This window comes from Manacus vitellinus, unplaced genomic scaffold (assembly GCF_001715985.3).
Source record: "Manacus vitellinus isolate BGI_N305 unplaced genomic scaffold, ASM171598v3 scaffold_3_pilon, whole genome shotgun sequence".
NCBI classification, from domain to species: domain Eukaryota; kingdom Metazoa; phylum Chordata; class Aves; order Passeriformes; family Pipridae; genus Manacus; species Manacus vitellinus.
In genome coordinates this window covers 23,906,945-23,929,419 of record NW_021940535.1, presented here as the reverse complement: position 1 = coordinate 23,929,419, position 22,475 = coordinate 23,906,945, and the positions used below count along the sequence as shown (strand labels likewise).

General features: G+C 42.2%; 1 protein-coding gene across 1 annotated transcript in view; it reads right to left on the bottom strand.

Annotated features, from left to right (window-relative positions):
- LOC115307664 (rap guanine nucleotide exchange factor 5-like) overlaps nt 1-19,307 on the bottom strand; it is an 85,686-nt gene extending 66,379 nt beyond the window's left edge. Inside the window, exon 1 of the mRNA XM_029961773.1 lies at nt 19,227-19,307. Within this exon, the coding sequence (XP_029817633.1) occupies nt 19,227-19,307 (81 nt within the window). The remainder of the gene's footprint in view (nt 1-19,226) is intronic.
- Nucleotides 19,308-22,475: the final 3,168 nt, after the last annotated feature.

The window sequence follows — 22,475 nt, the reverse complement described above, 5'->3', positions numbered from 1 at the left end:
CAGCTAAATCTAAATGAAGACATCAACAAAACAGTTAAAAGAGAGATCAGGAGTAGGAAAACACAGATTGTCTGCATACTTAAAAGCTTTTCAAAGTACCTCTGTTGTCATATTTCTTGTGTTGCCAGCAAAATACCTTCTCATTTCCAAATTAAAAAAAAAAAGGAAGCAGCATAGCACATCAACTTGGCAAAGGCATTCTGAAAGCTAGGCAGCCTAACTCAAAAGCATGCATTAGTAAAAAGAAATTTCATTAGGAAATTGTGTGTCACACACAAGAATAAATGCTCAGGCCATAAAATCTTCTTTCTGGAGTTTTCACAACTTCACCAGACAAGATTCTGCACAATTGCTCTGGCTTTGAAGTTTGCCCTCCACAGACCAGGAGATCGATCAAACAATATCCTAAAGGTCCCTCAGAAGCCAAAGCATTCTGTAATTCCCTCTGGCTCCATCACTCCCAGACAAATTTTAATTCTGCTTCTCCAATGAGCGGCATCGGGCATGAAAGACAAAGTCTGTGAAGCTTCAGGGCAACCAGAAGCACTTTACTAGATGCATCTTGTGTATTAAAAAAAGCTTTTAAAATCACACATTTCATGTTAGCTTTCCACCAAAACTTTTCCCCATCACATTACCCAGTGTGCCAGGTGTAGATTGCTGATGACTTGATGTACCTGAGCTGTCAACATTACTGCAGATAATGGTGCCAGACCTTGGCCTTCAGCAATCCACATTTGTCAGAGATTAAATATATTAAAAATTTTAAAGCAGACAATCAATTAAGTGATTCATCTCACCTGTCACTACGAACCACCCATCACACAGATGTAAGTTCAAATGTTCCCTCTCTCTGGTGTCAGGCAAAAACCAGCATTGGGATTGGTAAGGTACTTAGTTTTCCCCAGTACAGGCTCAAGGGCCTTCTTGTGAACTGCCCCCATAAGCCAGCTGTAAGGATGCTCATCTCTGCCACAAGAATCCTAACAAGCAACAGAAGGGAAAAAAATATCCAGTACTGCTGCAGATATTTCAGTGAACACAGACGCAGGAAAAACCCTCTCAACTATTAGCAAATATTCAGCAAATCAGCTGTGAATAATGCTGACAAATAGCTAAAAATGTCAATATGGAGTGCATATATTATTGAATAAGAAAATGCATTAAAATCTTAATTCATTCAGAAGCAATTTGAAGTTAAAGAACCAGTTGTATAGTTTTCAATAAATACAGTATATTTAATGTTCAAGTACAAAAAAGACAAAGTTAAAATTCAGTGCTTTGATTATGATTTATGAAAATATGTCACAGTAAATAGCATCAATTTAGTTTAGTATTTGAAAAATGCCTATATTTCTGACAACTTTTTTTTTTAATAGGCAGCATACAAACAGTCCATGGATTGCTTTACAAGGTATGTTTTTAATATGCCTGTTATTTAATGCCCCTGCTCCCAGTGAGCGCCAAATTCACAACTGCCTGCAGAAAAGGTAGGTCACACAGTAATTTACCAAATCTTATTCCTAGTATTAAAGCCCGGTTATTCCCTTCTGGCACAAGACACTGAAATTCTTTCCTCTTTGTTTCTGAGAAACTGATTTTCTGATTTTGCAGAGACCAAGTGACCTACAGGGAAAAGCACCAAACTGTTCAGTGTACCTCAGTTTTATTCCTGAACATGGCGTGGTCCAACCTTCAGCGAGTCGTTTCTCTTCCCATGCAATGGGAATGATCATGACCACTCTTTTAAAGCACTTTGAGACCAACTGGTAAAGATCTGCTCTCAGCTAGGGGCTAGAAGCACACAAGCTCTCTGCTATATACCCAGAGTAGCCTGAAGGTATACCTACAGGATGTTTAAAATGCAATAAATCTTGAGTAAAACTGCAGACTTCTGCTTTTCTTGCTTTCGAGGTTTTCAGAGAGCAGGAGTGGCCTCCAGGGTGGGTGAACAGGCTCTGGTCAAAGGAATTTGCATTACAGCCTTAACAGTTTGAGAATCTGCAGTGCTGTAGTTTGTATTGGCAGCACTTTGTTATGTGACCTCTTGGGAACAATATTAATTTCACTGACAGTAGCTCTTGGCACAAGCCAATGCCAACCTACTACGGACTGGAGAGTGGGAGTTCTTAACCACTTCCAGAAGAACAGTGGTAATTTACTTTTCTGTAAGAAAACTATTAAAGCTTAACTATCCTAGTTTCATGAAGCAGTCAAGGCCTCACTATACAGAGCTAAAAAGCACTCAATATGCAAAGAAAGAAAAAGTTTTCACTTGGATTACATAAGCAATTGAAGATCCAGGAACTCCTCACCTGCTCTCAGCAGAGCCTCAGCACTACTTGGAGCTCAGTTACCAGCACCTTCAAACTGTCTGCAGGCTGGGATTGCACTAACTCTGATAACATCTTTTTTGTGCTTGCAAGCCCTTAGTCTGGTCACTGAAGCAGGAACAAATGAAAATTCAAGTGCACTCCACATCCAAAGGGAGGTTTGTTATCTCTGAGATGGGGAGAGACCTGAAAAACAAGGCAGTTCAAAAGTCTCTGCTGGTGTACTGGAAACCACTGCACACCTATAATTCAATCCTGACTTCTTAGCACACAGAGTAACATGGTATTTAGTGTGCAATAATCATTAAATATGGAATAGGATTAGAAATTGAAGAAGAGTCTAGCATATATGAACAACCACTTAAAGCAGCTTAGGCATATTTAGCTTTCACTAGACTGAGAACTTACAGAATCAGAAAATACATGTGTAAGACAGAGATGAGTGTCTTGTAAATTTTTTTTGACACAGTAAAATTGCTCGAGTGCCAGGTAGCCAACATATACAAATTTTACTTAGTACGGTAAAATCAAAACCAAATAATATAAATTACATTCTTTATCTCTTGAGATTTTCCAGCAGGTACCAGGGAATTTTCTCATTTTTACCTCCAGTTTTGAAGGGTAAAGCCTTGGTCCAACAAGAGATTTTTTAAGATTTCATTAATAGAACCTGCCATTATTAGGGTTCTCCGCAATCATCATTTATTTTCAAGACAGCATGGGCCTTCAGAGGTGATCCCTGCACCTCTCCTCAGGTTTAGAATATGTTCAGATGTTCAACAAAATGAAGTTTAAGCAAAAAGCCACAAAATTTGACAAGATACTACTCCAAGACTAACACCCTCTAAGATGATAACCCCACTCAAATTCATAGAAAAAGGATGTAATAAACTGTGTTGCACTAAACCTTTCATGGAGAAAGTACATATGAAGAAACTATTTTAGGCAGCCTAACTAACTAAACAAACAAACAAATAAATCTTACTTCAATTTGTTCCACACCAGTCTCTTATCCCCCACTATGTCATTAATTTCCCTCCAGCAAAAGTAGACCTGGCATTTAAAGCATAAAGTTCCTATCCCTTTGTTTCATTTCTTACATGCGTTATGAAGACTTTTAACAACTTAAAAGGCACATTTTTGCCTTTACAAGAAAGATACCACTCCACTGACAGAAAAAAAAAAACAACTCATAATTTGAGTCAAAGGATTAGAAACTTTTTCTGCTTTTTACATCTGATTAAATTATCTGAATTAATTAACCTTTAATTGCATTTTTTTTTTGCAACTATTATCTAGTTTTTCATCCCAACAGAAGTCCAACCATATGATGTCTATATCCTAGTCAATCTTATTCCCATACTCAAAGTCATATGTAAAAGAAAAAAAAAAAAGCTAGAGTCTAAATTTGCATGAAAAACATTTGTGCAGTGGAAAAAAGAAGTCCATAGCAGTGCAGGGATCTGAGGTGAATTGTATGTTATGAAGTTGAACATATATGTCTGTGTAAGATGTGTCTCTTGATAAAGACATTGAATTCTCTAAGATTTCAACAAGATCTCTGTACATCAGGTGCTGTAAAGAAAATTACTCCTCCAGCGGAACTGTTTAGGGGTTACATCTCTCTCTGTGGAGCAGGCCAGACATCCACCAGACATAGTCCAGAAAAATACGTATCAGAAGGTCATGCTAAAGCTTAACTGTAGTTCTTGAAGTCTAGGGAAATTCTGTTAAGCAGCCTTCCTACACAACTGATTATAAACTTTCATTTTGAAACAGAAGTCTTTTGGCTTGAAAGTTGTGGATGACCTTTTTAAGGTTGTTTCAAAACATACATGAGGCAGTATCCACAGCCTGTACCTGCAGAATCTGAGATTACAACCCAGGAGTGTACCTCATCCCTCACTGAAGACAGCACCAGTGGCACTATAACTATTTTTAAAGAAATACTCACTAGAACATGTAAGAGAGAAGCAGAAATACACAATGTGAACATAAGTGTGCTTATCAGCTGTGTGAACTGGGGCATACAAAAGAAAAGTAGAATAGTCTCTGCATTACTCACAGCCAAAGTATAGCTGAATGTATCCTGAACAAAGCAACCAAAGAGCCAGCAGAACAGTCTGCTGATGTCGTAGTACAATCAGAGGAAAGGACTCACACATCACTGCCTTTCTACCGGGTCACGTTTCCACCACCCGAGGACAGCCAGGCCTGGCAGGCAGTGCTATGAAACAGTACATTTGAGGAGCTTCCGAGTACCAGATGAAGGAGCAGCTCACGCATTCTGTGTGCCACCTGAAGCTGCATCTTCCCTGACCTACCACACATCACGTTCTTCTTCACCATACTGAGTCTTCTCAATATTCTTGAGAAGATATTGAGATAGCCCCAAGATCCTTGAAGGAGTGCTTTGTGCCATGGGAATAAAAGGACAGTGGTAAAGACTGACAGCATTTTTTCAGGTCTAGGGGCAAAGAGAATTAACTTTCTTATTCTTTAATATTCTCCATCATAGCCAATGCTTGCAGCATCAATCCCTTCAGTACGCTGTTATCCTCCTTCCACTTGCCCACTGTATCCTGGTTACCAGCCTACTCAGATTTAAAAGTCATTAATAAATATCATTTTAAGTCAGCAAATGTTTTTTGACCTACGCAAAGTAGGAGGTGGAAGACATGGGGAACTGCTGTCTTGAAAAGCTGGTTCAAGCAATGTGCCCATGGAAAACACTAATTTGTTAGAGAATTTAGACTGAATCAGGGAAATAAAATTATCCAAAAGATTAATTTATGACATTATTCCTCACCACAGTGACTGATATGTCAAAGACTAGCAGAGGTGGTCTACCTGTGTTTCCACGAACACTAACAAAAAGCAAGATATCAGTGACATCTTAGTCTGCTTGGACACTCAGTTTGCTCTCATCAATTCACTAAAGAAGCCTGGGGCAGCCTGGATGCCCTACCAAAGTAGGTACTATCTGTTCAGACTCTTCCAACCTCTTCACCATGACAATCTCAAAAGGCTGTCCACCTTGATAGCTCACTCTGCAGCAAGGACACCCGAGCCATGGGTTAAACTCTGGCACCAGAGCAAACTGATGGCAAACCATCACTTCCTGTAAGAGACCTTCATTCTGAGATACACTGTCTTCAAGAACCAGTTGATACTCACCCCAATCACCGTGCTCACTGCTCCATCCTTTCCCACACCAGCTTTTTAGAGGTGTCCTCAAACCAGTCCTTGTCTCAGTGGAACCACTACCAAAAGCCACAAGGGCTTTGCCAGCTTCATCCAAACCAGCCTAAGCCTATGGGGTATCTATCTATTTGGTCACTTCTCAACCACCAAAAATAACTGTAGCAAAATTAAATGGAGTTTACAAACCTTTTTGGTATGTAGATACACAGAGACTTCTTCAAAAAGCAAAGCTTCCAAAAAATATTAAAACAAGAGGGTTTTTACCTCTATCTAATCTGTTTGCTGCTTTTTCTCTGTGCAATGCCACAATGTTTATTGTGGACACTGGACACAGCAGCAGAAGTTAGGTGAAGAGGGCCTCTAGGATACTATTCCTGGTCAGTAAACCCTTGCCTTGCAATTCGCCTCCCTGCTCCCTCCATCAGGATACGATCAAAAGATCAGATGGGTTCATGAACAACAAAGGAATAGGAATGGGAACACTCTGGGGTTTGGAAGATTAGATGGGAAGCTTGTTTGCATGTTTTTAGCATGCCTCATGCTTACTGATGTTTTTAATCTCTCTATCCGTGCCAAGAGATAACAATGACTAACTTAGGAGGGAAAAAGTCATGGTATAAAGAAACAAGCATACACACACTGAAACTGGAGTTGGCTCTGGCCAAAAATAAGATGACTCACAGACCCTCAGCATTTAGCTTTGTTTCTGAAAGTCAGATAACACCAAGAACTGCTAAAGCAAGGGATGAAGATTCAGTCTGTTTTCTTGCTTAACTCAAATAAAAAAATTTAAAATCAGGTTTCCAGTTTTGGAAGTTTCACAAAATTTACCATTATCTCTTCAGTGACAGGGAACTGTTTTTAACTCAGGTTTATAAAAAGAGATTATTGTCTCTGGATAAGTTCTTTGGAACTATTTTTATTTACAGAATGGACAAATGTAATGTTTCCTTATCCACTCCCACCATCCTACCATAGATTTTCCTGTAACTTCTTTTACTACTAATAAACAATTGAAGTAGGTACTTTTCTACAATAAATAAATGATTATCAAAGCATAAATGGATTCTCAAAGAGCATAAGCTTACATTGTTTTTAATAAGACCACAACTTTGATTCAATAGCAGGGTTGCTCTATTAGCTACACTTTCTGCTTAAATGCAAAAGATCACTCACTATTGGGACATTTTGTGTCTCTGTTTTCAGTGAAGAACTTTACAAGAATAGAGAACAGCTGCCTGCAATGCGACATTCTTCAAAAATCTTTGATGGTTTACCTGTTAGATAGTTTTGCTCCTAATAGCAGTTTGGCCATAAAGTTGCCTAAGCAGAAAAATAAAGAATAAAACATGCACTTTCCCTCTCTTCTCTTTCTTCTTTGATGTACTGGACAGGTAGCTACATCTTAATAACTCTGCTCCACCAGTAGAGTTTTTAAAGAAAATACTGATAGTAGCAGAGTCAAGAGATAATCTCTGAGCAGAGCTCTGTAAGAGTATTTGAAAAAGTTACTGGTTACTAGTCTGTGGAGAGCCTTCCAAACGCTTATCCACCCACCAAACAGGAGCTTCACTGGTCATGAATATTCCTACATCCCTTAGAAGAACAGGAAAGCCTTTGACACGGTGCGTCATAACAAGGTCAAGACTGATGTGGTATTAGCTGGTTTTCTTGTATGTTCAGGGACCACTTACACAGTAATACTCTACAGTTGTACCTCCAGCTTCAACAAGGATAGTATGCATTCACCCTAACACATAACATTCCTCAGAGGAAGCTGAAGCAGTCTTTCATGTGCAGACAAAACATTTTAGTTGATCAAGGAACAGCGAAGTAATGAAGGACAAAAGCAGGATTAAAAAGGTTGTTTTCAGGGAAAAGGAAAATGCAAAGATGCTACAACATTGTATTCTAGGCTGAATGCTGTTTAATGAAACATATTTGTGATGTCAGCACCAAGATAAGCAAATTTTGCTTATATGATTTTGGTTAGTCACAATCAGAAGTCAATAAACAACTTCAGATGGACCTAGCCAAGGTAGGTGAGTAAAGAACTCTATGTTAAATTTTGTTTATGCACATCAAATGCAAAAGTAATGCCCATGCAAGGCAAAAATGCTGACAATTTATATGGCTTTAAATTAACTATATCAACTTAAAGAAAGCAACCTGAATGGCTGTGAAGACATTTCAGTGAAAAAGTAATCAGAGCCACCAGGAGCTCTAAAAAAGATAGCAGACTGATAGGATGAAAAGCCTACATGAGGGATAGAGGGAGGAAATTGCATGATTCATATAAAACAGCGGTGCAGTGTCATCTAGAATATTACATTCAGCACAAGCCATCACAAGTTCAAAGGGACACTGCAGAACCAGATAGAGTTCAAAGCCGGGTGACAAAAATTATTACAGAATGGAAAGAGTCATCTAGAGAGACTGGGCTTACTTGCTTTAAAAACAGCTGTAAAAAAAAATAAAACAGTACACAAAGTTCCCTGACTCATAGGAACAGTAGAAGGGTCACTTAAATTAAAGGTAGGATATTCAAAACTGATAAAAAATAAGCCTCTCACTAACAACAGAATAAATCAAAAAACTTCATTTTCCTTCTCCTGTAAAGTCATTCTCACCAAACCCCAGAGACAAGCTATGTAAATTTCTGTTCCAAGGTGAATCTGAAGGCAAAATACTATCCAGATTCATTAAAAGACTGGATTGGTATAGGCGTAACATGAAAAGCTTTAAGCAGAACGGTTACTGTTAACCAAGTCCAAGTATATACAAGCCCCCAGAGTATAAAGTACCTGACTATTTGAAACTAGAAAAAAAAAACAGTGTGGGAGGCAGGCTATACAACATTTCCCCACACACTCCTTTGAAAGCACAAAAAACTTTATATTTGTGGCTAAAACTATTACCTGTTAGATTAACCTAAAACTTATGGATATAGGACTAGATTAACCATCATCTTGACCCACTACAACATGTTTTTATTTACACCAGCTTCCTCTTAAATAATTTCTTTGGGTTTTTTGGTTTTTTTTTAATAAAACCTCTACCAGTACAACATAAATATTTATTGCCACATTAAATTGCAAATGATGAACTTAAAAATTAAACTCTTTAAGCAGGCCTTCAGATAATTTCTCAGTTTATGCATACACTGTATGAACTGAGGACAGACATCTCAATGGAAAAAAACAAGACACATCACTCCTGCTATTTAGCTTGGAGATTCACCAATATTAATGCATGTCCTGGCAACCTAAGAGACCTATTGATTTGCAGCCATTCATTCAAGTGCAGAGAAAGCCATAATTAGATAAATAGCTTTGGTAAAACTAATCTGAAACTCATTTGTTTTGGGACTGTCTGTTTAATGAGATAAAACAAGAAATTAAATATCTGCTGAATGTTCCTCTTTATATCCTTCAACATAACAGTAAAAATATAAATAAAGAGGTATTAATTTAACTACTATTATTATTTTTTGCATTTTATGTATTTTGCTGCAGCAATTGCTGTCAAAGACAATTACAAAGACACTATTTATGAATTACTCTGCTCTAACAGGCTGAGCAGTTTTATCAATCTCTTATATACATGTGGATACTGAAGAATAAAGAGGTCTTTTAACCATTTGCAAACACTCTTCAAGATGACAGAGTATAACCTTAAGATGGCATGCACAATACAAGTTTTTAAAGTACCAAAATTCCAACTTTGAACATGATTATGCTGTTCTTTGTGAATAGAAATTAAATTCTAAGTTTTCAAAAGTGTTCATAACTGTAAAATCCAAAACGATTCATAAATTTTGTTTCTTAACTACTTTTTTTCCAACAAAATGCGAGGAAGAGTACTTTAAAGTATTCCCATGCACAAATCAGTGCTAGCCCTGACAGATGTTACAGTTTATCCTGCTCAAGCCAAAACATACTTAAGCTTGGGATAGGTTGTGTCCTCCCCTTTCTTCTTTGGCAGCTAACTACTAGATTCTGCTCTTTTTCCTTTAGGGCTTGCATCTCCCATGAGTCTGGCTTTCCTTAACAAACACCACACAACTTCGTTGGTCCTGAAACATTGATTCAGGAGCAGACTCTCAGCCCATACCCCCAGATTTGCTTTCACGGCCAAGAGGCTTCAGGCACTGCAGAAATAACAAACCACAACAAAGCACTGGACTGTATGTGAGCTGGGACTCAGAGCAGATCTAAAGGATACTTTCAGCTCATTCCTTCAGCCATCCAATAAACAACAGCTTTGCAACTTTCAGAGCTAACCATGCATGTGCATTGTTTTTCTCCCCTTCTTTCCATATTTTAAAAATCAATTGACATATCACTGAAGTGCATTCACCTATGGGATGAAATGGAGCAGTGTACAGTAGCAGTCTATGACAGCAAATGATTACCACATCCATCTGTATTTACAAAGTGTTTTAGGACCACTGGGTCTAGCTCTCTTCGCCAGAACTTGGCCAGGAAACCACAACTAAAAGCTTATCATCTTAAAAAGAAAATAAACAAACCCCAAACATGCTGTTCTTTCCTCTCCCTCCGCAAAGCCACATCATAAATTCTTAATGCTCACAAGTGGTCTGGACCTCAATTTTCTGTTGGTTTTTGGTTTTTGTTTGTTTGTTTGTTTGTTTGTTTTGTGGAGTTGTTTGTTGGTTAGGTGTTTTTTTGGGGGGGTGTTTGGGGGGTTTTTTTTAGGTTTGTTTTTTCTGTTTGTTTTGATTTTAGTGGGGTTTTTTAGTTTTGTGGGAGTTTTTTAGGGTTTTTTCCAACCCAAAATGCAGTATTTCCTGCTCTTCAATGCTGACCTACAAACTGCATACTGTCTACTTCACCATGAAGGGCATAGTTTGACAAGCATTTCTCCTGCCAGTGGTATCATTTCAAGCAGCCACTGCTCTTTTCTTGATGCTGCTTGTTTCACAGTCAGAGTTCTGATGCTGACACATGAATGACCTGCAGAGAGGCTCAGAAGGGGCAGCTGCAGGAAAGGTACCAGCAGATCACAGTAAAACACACACATATAAAACCCACTCTATGGTTAAACAACCAGATCGAAGTTCAACAAGAGGAAGTGCCAGATTCTGCACCTGGGATGCTCCAAGCCCGGATGTACACACAGACTGGTGAATGAGATGCCAGAAAGGAGTGCCTTGGCAGCCAGGAGGGCCAACCATGTCCTGGGGGGCATCAGGCAAAGCATCGCCAGCCAGTAGAGGGAGAGGATTGTACCACTCTGCTCTGCACTGGGGCAGCCTCATCTTGAACACTGTGTGGGGTTTTGGTCACTGCAATATAAGAAAGATATTCAGCTCTTAGAGAGTGTCCAAAGGAGGGCAACAAAGACGGTGAAGGGTCTTGAGGGGAAGCTGTATGAGGAATGGCTGAGGGCACTTGGTCGGTTCAGCTTGGACAAGAAGAGACTGAGGGGAGACCTCACTGCAGTTACAACTTCCTCGTGAGTGGAACAGGAGAGACAGACATTGATCTCTTCTCTGTGATGACCAGTGACAGGACCTGAGGGAATGGCCTAAGTTGTGTCAGGGGAGGTTGAGGTTGGATATTAGAAAAAGGTTCTTCACCCAGAGGGTGGTTGGGCACTGGAAGAGGTTCCCCAGGGAAGTGGTCACAGCACCAGCCTGACAGAGTTCAAGGAGCATTTGGATGATACTCTGAGGCACATGGTGTGACTCTTAGGGATGGTCCTGTGCAGGGATAAGGGTTAGACTCAATGATCCTTGTGAGTCCCTTCCAAGTTGGCATATTCTGGGATTCTGCGATTCATGTAGCACATGTACATCTCAGTCACATAAAGACTTAGGTATGAGGTTCAGGAAGGAAGGAAAGAAAGGTCACCTCCTCACCAACAAGGGGGAAAAAAAAGAAAGATGCATTCCTCACAATCAATCTTTAAAAAAAGGAAAACCAGAAATCATCTGGCATTTTAAGATTTAATGGGTTAATTCAGTTCCAAAACTGAAGGTAAAAGATCCTTACTGATACTATGAATACAGCTCCACTGGTATTTATAGATTGAAGAGTTTTCTTCTCCTCCAATCAGCAGAATATTTTCTTTTTGCACCATAAAAAATATATTGACTTTTAATCAGTTAGCCTCTCTCTAATATTCTCTCCAGGAAAATATCTTGTGAAAAAGGAAATAATCAGAGAAAATGGTATACCATAGGATTAAAATTATTAAATAAATAATTGACCCTATCTTAATACAAGACCATTTTGCAAGGTCAGACTAGCCAAGCCATAAGTTAACTGTGATAAAAGACATAGTGACAATTATGAATAGCTACTGCCTTTTATACTTAGAATTTCAAAATATTCAAATCCTGTTTCCACGGCTTTTAACTTTAGAGCCCCAATTACTTCTTTTTTATCCTTAAACTCATGTCAAAAGCACAGATATAACGAAAATTGTTTAAATCAAAAGGATAAAGTCATGGATTAAGTTTATACAGCAGATAATAAAAAGCAAACTAAAATATTCCACTGAAATGGATCCATTCATATGAACCCTACAGGACCTGCATAGCCTGATTTGGGGAAAAAGATGTTTAGGAGTTTGTGGATGGGAGCAGAGCAATGTACGTGTGGCCCAGCTAAGACAGCCCTAAAAGACTACAGAAGAACAGGGCACTGTCACTCTGTCCAGAGTTAAAAGGTGTCCCATTTTATTTTCAACCCTACAGCACCATACTGAGCCCCAACCAACATTAAGGTTCTTTTTTTGGGCATTAATACGAACCCCTAACAGAAAATGATTGACATCTCAAGGAGATGACTGTATGACCAGACCTACAGCATCTGGGTGCCCGGTGATCAGGCATAGAAACGCAGCAAAACCCATCTGAAGTCTCGAGCACTTAAGCAGAACCAGACCAAAAGTCTGCATGCTGAACATCATCACTTCATACACTGGCTGCTACACCCAGCACCCACCCAGGACAAGGTCAGAAACCACGGGTGGGCAGGAACACTTCATCTGGAACTGAATAAGCAAGTTATATAATATAAATATAAAGTTACATAGTATAAGTATAAAGTTATATTTTACAAGTATGAAGTTACATAGCATAAGTATAAAGAACAAGGACCTTCCTCTCCTATATGTAAAATGTTACTTTAATTGTTACATAATTAACATAAATCTGTTTTATTACAATGGTTTCTGTGAGTTAGGTTGAAAAGATGGCATATTCTGCTTTTTTTTTTTTCTTTTCCCCTTCTGAAAAGCTATCACTGTCTATTTTCAGCATTTTCATCAGCATAAAAATGCACAGCTTGTTTTGCAATTTCCTCACAGTGCGAACGGAATTCAAACCACTGGGGACATACAAATAACAACAGCTGAATACAAATCTTAATGGAGTTCGTCATAATTGTACAGTACAGTGTTGTTCATTCATCCTGGCAGATGGGAAATCTAGAGTGAATTAACCAATAATACAGGTTTGCAACCAAGCAAATTAAAGTATATAGTTTCCAAAGTAAATTTTGTTTATTTCCCTGTAAGTATGTAACTAAGGGGACAACCAGCTCACATTTAAATCAAAACTTTCAAAAATATGTAACACTAGCAGAAGTTTTGCAAATGTGCAAATACATTCCTTTTAATTCCAATGGAGTTGATATTATTTCCTACATAGATTTCTCTGATAGGTTTCCAAGCCACACAGAGCAGCACCACATCTGAGGATCAGCAGACTATATCCCTTAGAAACAGAAGCAAAACCAAAAGTGAAAATAGTGAGATCCTTGTCCAACCAGAATTACAAAAAACATACAGGGTTGATCAATACTTTCCTTTGGAGTCCTTAACTGAAGGCATTACTACCAATACAAGACAAGAAGCACATAGGCAAAATGAGCTCAAGGTATTTTCAGCCTAAGCTCAATTTGCAGTCAAGTCTGTGGTTTATGGTAGGCAACTGTGGGTCAAAGAGGGACAGGATATGCTCTGGATCAAAACAGAGAAAAGAAACAGAACCTCTCCCATAGTTTAAAGCAAGCTGCTGCATTTTTTATGTTTCAAGGGATCAGTGTTCAGCTTCCATGAACACTTGCCACATAATGGTATCTATTGCCCATACATTGGCAGCGGCACCAGCTAGTGCTGCATCTGGGCCTTCCCAAGGCTGCTAGAAAGCAGCTGAGATGTCAGTCCAGGCATTGCCAGCCTCACTCCCATTGCCAGTGTAAGACCACAGGTAGTGGGCATCATCCTGGCAATCAGACTAATCCCCAGCCTCAGGAAGAAAAATAACTTTGCGTTCTGCAAAACATACTAGGTTACTTTCTAGGACACAAATGTGTGTTTGCCTTCCATTTCATTCTACTGTAGTTAATCAAACTCAGGCACAATTTTTCAGATGTCATAACATATGGTCTAATTAAGAAGTATTCTCATTTTAGTAATTCCCTGAACACTGACTATGAAGTAAATTATGCAAATAAACACAAGAGACACTGAAATTCCCCATCATCTATCATGGTCACTGTTGCTAAAGCTGTTTTACTCGTTGCTTAATATTTCATATGTCACCAGTCACAGACCTGACAAGTTTAAGGATACTACATATGATATGTGAAAGACAATTACTTTAATCGAGTACATTTAACAGGAATACATAATAACCCTGATTACAATAGGAAAAATTCAAGACTACTTACCATGACTATTTTTAGTCACATAATAACTGCAAAGTGATGGGGGTATTAAGTTACTGAGTAGAACCTCTATGGCAGACTTGAAATCAAAATGTCACCAATATCAAACAGCCAACTTTGATAATACTCCTGACAGTAAAACTTTCAATCCACTGAGCCAATCTAGCATTTTTGTGTGCTGATTTCAGTCAGTACAGCATCTACACAAAACAACACTGCATCTTTTTAATGCAGAAGAAATGTCAAATTTAAAGCCTCTATAGTATATATAAACATAGGCAAACATAGAGAAATTGTTCTCATGATTTTTTTCCTATCTTCTCATTAACAGCACTGGTCAAAAGAGCATAAAAGTGCTACTAAAATGTGTTGATGGCACAAAATTTGAGGTATTGTCAAAACCTATGTAAACAGAACGTCATACAGGAAGATTAGGTGACTTCAAGAACTGGAATATTAGGGAAAGAGTGTAATTCAGCAGCATGAAATACAAGGTCACTCAGGCACTATGAAGATGAGAAGCTGCCAACAAGGATATGGGCTGCCATAAATGCCAGTCATTTGTGAGATTACCTGGGTACCAGGCAGATCTATATGCTTGGCTCAATCAAAACGTAACTGTCAACTACCACCACACTGTAACCATGGAAAGAAGGACTGGAAATTCTGAGTATTTCCAGCAGGCAATTTCCAATGTCGTGGCAAAAACCTCATTGACAACACTAGAGTTTCCCCAATCGCCAAATGAATTGATTAGAGAACAGCTACATGAATGACATTTGTAATTGAAAGTTTCTAACAAGAAATGAGGAAAAGCTTAGCAGAATGTAGGTTGAGAGGATCGGATACTTCATTTAATTAAAACAGATTGCATATAGTTTGATTTTTTTCCCCTGCCAAAGAAGAGTTGTCTCCAACAGCATAACAACTGCTAGTGCCAGAATATAGGATAGATATCTCTAATACTCTCCAACCCTCCAGCTATTTTCAGCTCAGGAACCTTCTGTGCCTGATGAGGATTATGTATGCTCAACACATTTCTCTTCCATGAACTTCTCCAGTCTCACCCTGAACTCATGAAGACTTTTAGCAGCTGTACCCTAACTCCTGTGGTTTATTTTCAACCCGTTAACCCTACAGTCAGTTTACATCCTGACATAAACATACAGCAAAGTAGTTGCTCAAAGCAGAGCTAAGGTGAAGACAGTCTGAGAACACCTGCCTGGCTGAAGACCTCTAGGAACTTCACAAAAGTAATTACAGGGTCTCAGAAGAGAAAATAGTCATAGTATCTCTTCAACTTCCATCAAGCCAAAAGGTACATGCCATGGCGAAGGTTTGCACCGAACAGCAAGATCTTTCACACTATCAGAGTAATGGGGTTTGACACCAAAACCAAAAGGTTTTCCAGGTCCACTACTGTGACAAAGAGCAACATCAATGCTCACATATAACAGTATTTATCTGTGTGTAAATATGAGCCCAGAAAGCAGAAGAGGTGATTAAAAATGTGTGTGTCTGTGTATGTGCAAGGCAATTCCTCCTCCTTCTGAGCACTTCTCTGCTCTCTCAGGAGCAGCATTAGCTCCATTAAGAGTGCAACTGAGTGTGGTGAAAAGGACTTTTGGCATGATGGAGTGACTGCTACACTAATGTGCCTGCAGGACCTCACTGCTGGTGCTTCCAGAGGCAGGGAACTGTATTTCATCACTAATTACAAAAAAAAGGGGAGGAGAAGAAAATGTCTTTAGCAGGCACCAGGAAAAGCAGTAAAGACAGTTCACAAGCAAAGTACTCATGCTTACTACATGTACACTTAACACATAACTCAAGGAGGCCAACTGGAAAACAGAAGGGTCTTTCCAAAGATTTTGAGAAAGGACGTGGCAGAGGGGAATAGTCCCACAGGGCACAATGACCCACTACAACAGATCTCTCCTCTGCCTCTGCACAAGCTCTGACACACGCTCAACTCCCACAGCAAAAGACTGGGTCATTTTCTGCTATTTTCTGCAGCAGAAATAAAGAACCTCCAAGCAGATGATGACAAGTAAAACCTAGACCTCACAGCTCACTGTACAAGTGCAGTCTGATCACTGGTGCCATCTTGGGTCTCTGTGCTGTGCCTGCCCTAAGACTGAATTTAAGAAAAAAACACCCTCAAGGACAAGACCAACATCCAGGTAGAAGTTCAGGAGCTTTAAAAAAAATATTGGGCTTCCCTAGCCAAGGAACTGGAGGTCAGTTTAATCTAAATGACTGAAGCAGTGGAGTGTACCGGAGTGTATTCAGTACACAGCATAGAAATGTCCAGGTAGGATGGTTGCTACAACTTTTTCTACAAGCTGTTTTTCCACCTCCAAGTTCTTTATACGTATTAGTATTGGATGTATCCCAACACAGAAAGCAAAAAACAACTACCTGCTCTCCAGTTTTGGGGTCACTGAACCAAGAAGGAAATCTTATTTTGTCACACTGTATTTTCAATTATCCCCATCTCCGGTCACAATTTTCAGATAGTCTAGTGCCAAGGGCCAAGGACTGAGAGATCCAAACAGATTAAAAAATTTATTCCACCCCATACTGCTTTGCAAAATGTAATCAGTTCTTTAAATGTATACTACCCTCTACTACCCAATGCTTTCCTTCCCCCTGGAGCACAGGAAGTATTTGAACAGCATGCAGTGAAGTACATCCTTAAAACAATTATAGTACCCTTAACGTTTCCATTATATTTTATTATCCATAGTCCTCAGGCATGCACACATGTAGATTATCTGTGCTTTATAGATGTGGAATCAAACTGCACTGCAGGCAGTCCCTGAGCAAGTCAGCATCAGAAGCAGACCCCCTGTTCAGGGGTCATAATATTTTTCAAGGAAATTAAACAAGCCAGAATTTCAGCTGGTCAGCATTTACTTGAAAACAGCTCACCTAAGTGAGCAACACTCCTGGTGAAACCAGCTGGACAAATAAGACTCTCAGCTTGGTGTTTGAACAAGCAAAAAAAGCACAAAGAAAAAGTCACTGGAGAGGAAGATCAGACTATGTTTTTTTTCATAAGCAAACAAAACCCTCGGAAAATTAACTTTGGATTAACTTGAAATATTTTGTTGAGGTGGGAAAAAAAGGAATCTTTGTTTCACATTTGTGTTACTCAACCTTTCCCCAAACTTATTTTAAGACTTTTTAAATTTAAGAGTTATGTTTAAATATGTCCATAGGAGTGGGGTGTATAAAAAATGCTATATTTTACTGTTCTAACATATCCCTTTCCTCTCCCAAATACTGTCATTTTCATATGACTGTCATATTCTTCATATTAAATAGAAATATGGGAAAAGTGTCATGCCCCTAAAAGTCCATTTTTGAGGGGAAAAGATACATGCATAGAGCAGACAGGAATCAACACAGGGTACTACTAACAGAAACAAACTGCTCCCTGAAGAATAGCACATGTGGGAGAGAGCCTCCATGCACTCCAGGTGCCCACTTTGTCTCCAAAGGGAACAAGTGAATCGACAACACTGCTGGACTCTTAGTATGATCTACCTCTCAGAACACCCCACCAGGCACTCACAGGAGAGTCCCTGCAAACCCAGAGAAGGCAGAGCACAGCGTTTCCATTCTCCACACAGGACCAAGACACTGGTCTGAAGGTCCTGCTGGTGCCACACAGCACCTCCATGCAGCACCGCCCACTGATACAGGATTACAGAATCACAGAATGGATTGGGTTGGAAAGGACCTTAACGATCATCCAGTTCCAACTCCCCTGCCATCAGCAGGGACACGTTCCATTAGGCCAGGTTGCTCAAAGCTCCATTCAACCTGGCCTTCAACAATACCAGGGATGGGGCATCCACAGTTTCTCTGGGCAACCTGTTCCAGTTCCTCACCACCCCCACAGTAAAGCATTTCTTCCTAATAGATCTGCTGGGTTGACTCCAGACTGCCTTACAAACTCACTATCCTCTCTCCAGTCTTCTTCCTACTAGGACAGACAGTTCAAGAAAAACTTTACAAGATGACCCACAGGGTACCGGGAGGAGAAGCCATAGGTGATACCACCAGTAAATCTGTCACACTGTGTTTGCTGGTCTGTAACACAGAACATAGCTGGGACTGTGTGAAACAAGAGGGGACCAAGGCTTCAGCAAGCACAAATGAGGAGCTGCATGACCCAGGAGCTACCCAGGCTTCTCACCAGGATGTCAACTCACCCACTGCAAATATTTACAGAGTAACTGCTGTACCGCGCACTTGTCAAATGCTTTCAGTGGTGGTGAGGAATAGCCATGAGAGTAAAGCTGAGGCTGCTCTGCATGGTGTCTCCCTGAAGCCTCATGAATTTGTTTTGCTAAAGCAGTGTTTCAGACCTGCCTGCAAATGAACACTGTTACCAGCAGCAGTTCTGCACTGCTTCTTTCATCCTCCCTGCACACTTCACTTCTTTGGTAGTATGCTTTAAAAGTGGAACAAACTACTCTCAATTCAGGATAGGACTCATCTTTCTTGGAAGAAAGATGTCTGTTGCAAACATCTTCTTAGAGCAGAACAAGACCTGGCTGTTTAAAACTGACTGAATCCACTTGGCTCTGTGTTCTTATGGACAACTTGTTAGGCAAATTACTAATTCACTTGACAATAAAAATCATTAGGCATCTCCATACAGATCACTTTATTCTGTGGGTTGAATGTCCTTGAGGAAAGAAATTAATCTTCCTTGCATGTATACCTTTTCATAACAAAGCATTCACCCAGGAAGTTTGAAATTCACACCCTACTATATTTTACAACTTCCCTATGCAGAGAAAGCATTTATTTACATGGGCAAAGTACTGCAAAGTTGATGAGGGTAAAAACACACACCATGCAGACCTCCCCCCGCTAATTCCCTGCACAGGTATTTATCAGTGCACCAAAACCACACAGCAGCTCGCCTGATTATCACACAGACAACCCAACCCCATGCAGGTAAACCCACCCTTTCATTTAGAGTGTTCAGGCGGTGGGTTGCAATCCAGCCTTGGCCCGCAAGTAAGGTTTGACCTGATCGACCCGTCATTGACCCGATGGCAATGCCACTCCCCTGATACGGCTCCAGTCACAACAGGGAGAGCTCAGAGCGAGTGGCCGCTTACCACCACAGTTCCCAGCCACAGGAATGTCAGGCTGTACTTCACCGGAGCACTGCCTGAGCTATAAAACCGCACCACCAGCCTTCTGAAAAATGTGTGAACTTCAGTGAAATTCGGCTAGGCATCTCCGCGATGCCCATCTGATCCCACGGCCTCGGTCTCCCGAGGCACGCGAGGCGGGGGGCCGGGTGTGTCCATCCCGGCTTCACACTCTCCCGGGCACGCTGGAGTTCGCTGCTGTAACACGTGTGTGCACTGGTGTCCGGGCACAGCCGCGCTGTGCCTCCTGTCAGCGGAAAGCAGGGGAAAAGGAGGGAAGGGCACGCGAGGGACCCGGAGATGGGACAGGGACGCGCGCTCACCCTTCCTGTTATTTCATTTTTCACCAGAGCTGGCAGCGGTGGGCCGAGCCCGTAGCCACCCGCGGGCACCCTGGTCCCCAGGGCTGCCAAGGTGCCGCCCCGCCGCCTCCCGGGCATCCTTCCTTCCCTCCCTTCCTCCCTTCTCCCTCTTTCCGTCCCGCCCGCCCCCCGCGGTAGGGCCAGCACCGAAACAGCCCGCGGCCTCCCTTGCTTCGGCCGGGCCCGGCGGGCAGGGCAGGGCAGGGCCGGGCAGGGCGGCCCCCGGAATGGGCGCCGGGGGGCCGCTTGCCCGGCCGCCGCGGACTCCCTCAGCTGACTCACCCGGGCCGGCGGCGGGCCGCGCTCTTCCTTCCGCAGGTTGAGCCCCGTCCGCAGCGCGCAGGGCAGCTTCCCGCAGCTATCTGCCGCGCTGCAGCCGGCTCGTGCTCCGCCGCCTGGGGTTCCAAGCTTCGGGCCAGCTCCGCGCCCTCACACGGCGACGGCGATCTTCACGGATGCCACGGCCATGCCGCATCCCTGCCCGGGCTGGGCGCGCAGACCCTGCTCGCCCTCCCGCTCTGCCCGCCCGCCTTTCCCCTCTCGTCCGCCCCAGCCCCAGCGCCGCTCCCACCCACAGGCAGGCACACCGGGGCGGGGCGGTCAGGCGCTCCTTCGCACGGCACCGCTCCGCTCACCTTCCCCCGCACGCCCGGCCCCACCGCCCCGGGCGGCGCAGGAAGCCCCGCGGCGCAGGAAGCCCCGCCGGCCTCCACCGCTCCCGCTCCACGCCGCGGCTCCCGCGGTGATAAAGTGCAGGTAATGAGGAGGGTGGAGGAGGCGCGGGCGGGAAGAGGCAGAAAGTCCTGTTAACTCCTTTGCGTTCGGGGACCGCCGCCTGAGCCGTGGCCCCACCGCCCGGCACAGACCCCGCACCTGCGGTGAGAACACGGGGGACAGCGGCCAGCCCGCTCAAAGGCGGCGGGTCCGAGCCCAGACGAGAGGGGTTCGGGCTCCTCCAGGACCCGGGTGGCCTCGGCTTCCTCCTGGAGGCTGTCAAGACCAGGCTAGAAGAAGCCCCAAGCAGCCTGGTGTGACCCCCCCAAGCGCTCAACCTGCCTGGGCTGGAAGCCTCCTGGGGTTCCCACATGCCTGGGTTACCCTATGATCCAGAGACATTGTTTATGTCTGCAAGGGTTGAAGACCACCTCAGTTCCTTTCGCAGTGGATTCTTGAGTCAAAGAAGTGTTTCATCCTCCATGACAGGATTGATACTGGAGAAACCAAGCAGTTCAGGTCAATGACTTGCTTCCAGTCATTCAGGTAATCCTAATCCCTGGAAGAGAGCCCTCGATGCCAGGAACCAATTCCTTCAGTTCCATGAATTATGGGGGCTTTATTTAAGTCTCTGCAATCAGCCTTTTCTGATACAGATATTGCTTTCTGGTACAGGTATTGCTTTCTCTCTGTCAGACTCTATTCTTCTATTAGATGAGAGCTGATCGCAATATGGGGCTCCCTTACATCTTCTGCCTCAGAGCTACAAATAAGGCTGACCTGCTCATCCAGGTTGAATTCATGAATGCCTGAATGTCTCAGGAAATGACATTATAGTCAAGCCAATCTCACAGCCACATTACCTTGTCCCAGCCAAGAGGTCCCACTGGTTACAGGACTGACCCTAGTACTCCTCCAGCCCCACAGGGAACTGGCTTAACCATGAAACTAACCTTGAGGGAAAAAAGGAATAGGTTTTTTCATCACTAATGTGCTCCCTAAACCAGCTTCTCTGGGATTACAGAGGCACCCATAGTAGAAAGATGGCAGATGTGCTCAACCTGTCAGGGGTTCTGAGACACAGAATAGCCCCTTCCAGCATCAGTATGGCATCTGAATGCAGCAGCAGCAGCCTGGCCATTTGGCTACACTGACTTGACAGCAGGCTGCTGTGAAACGGTGATCCTGCCTGCAACACATGGTGTGTACTCCCTTTGCAGCCCTTACGTGGGATCTGGTAACCATCAGACTCTATTCAGTTGATTGATCTGGTGGAAAAATAACACCTCAGAAAATAATGAATTTTCCATTGGGCAGACAGCTGAATTGATCCACCTTGTGACCACACAGCTGCAGGGTTGAGGAAAGCAGAAACCTGGAAGTGAGGTAAAGCAGAACTGCTCCTTTCAGTAGCTGTCTGTCGTTAAATCGGCTTAACTGCATCCTGTGTGTGTGATTTGATGAGCAGCATGAATCAGGCCAACACAGTACTCTTGTAAAGGACAGGGTTTGCTCCAGCCACAGTCTGCCACCACCTCTTTCCTGCTGGTATCAACACTCATTGTCCATAACATTAGCCAGATCTGAAAGGTTAGGTGTAAAAAATAACCACCTGTTTTAGCGGAGTGATATGGCCCATTGCATGATGCCTATTGCTGACACAAAAACAGAAAAGGGATAGGACAATTGCAGCCCTAACTTAGACAAAAAAGTGTGCTGCAGACCTCAAAACACCAGAGAGATCTGGGAGCCCCAACTGGCAACACCAGCACCAGCCCTTTTGCAAGGACAAAGGGCATTATGACATAAGGATGCTTTAGCCAAGGCTGATCAGATATAAGAAATATGACAAGCACTGGCTGTTCTGTGTGATACCTTGTGGTCCAAACATTTCTATTATTTCACTTGATTTGTGCTTTCCAAATGCCCTGCAATGTAGTTTTGACAGTTGTGTTGCCTGGCAGCCGCTTTGTCACAGCT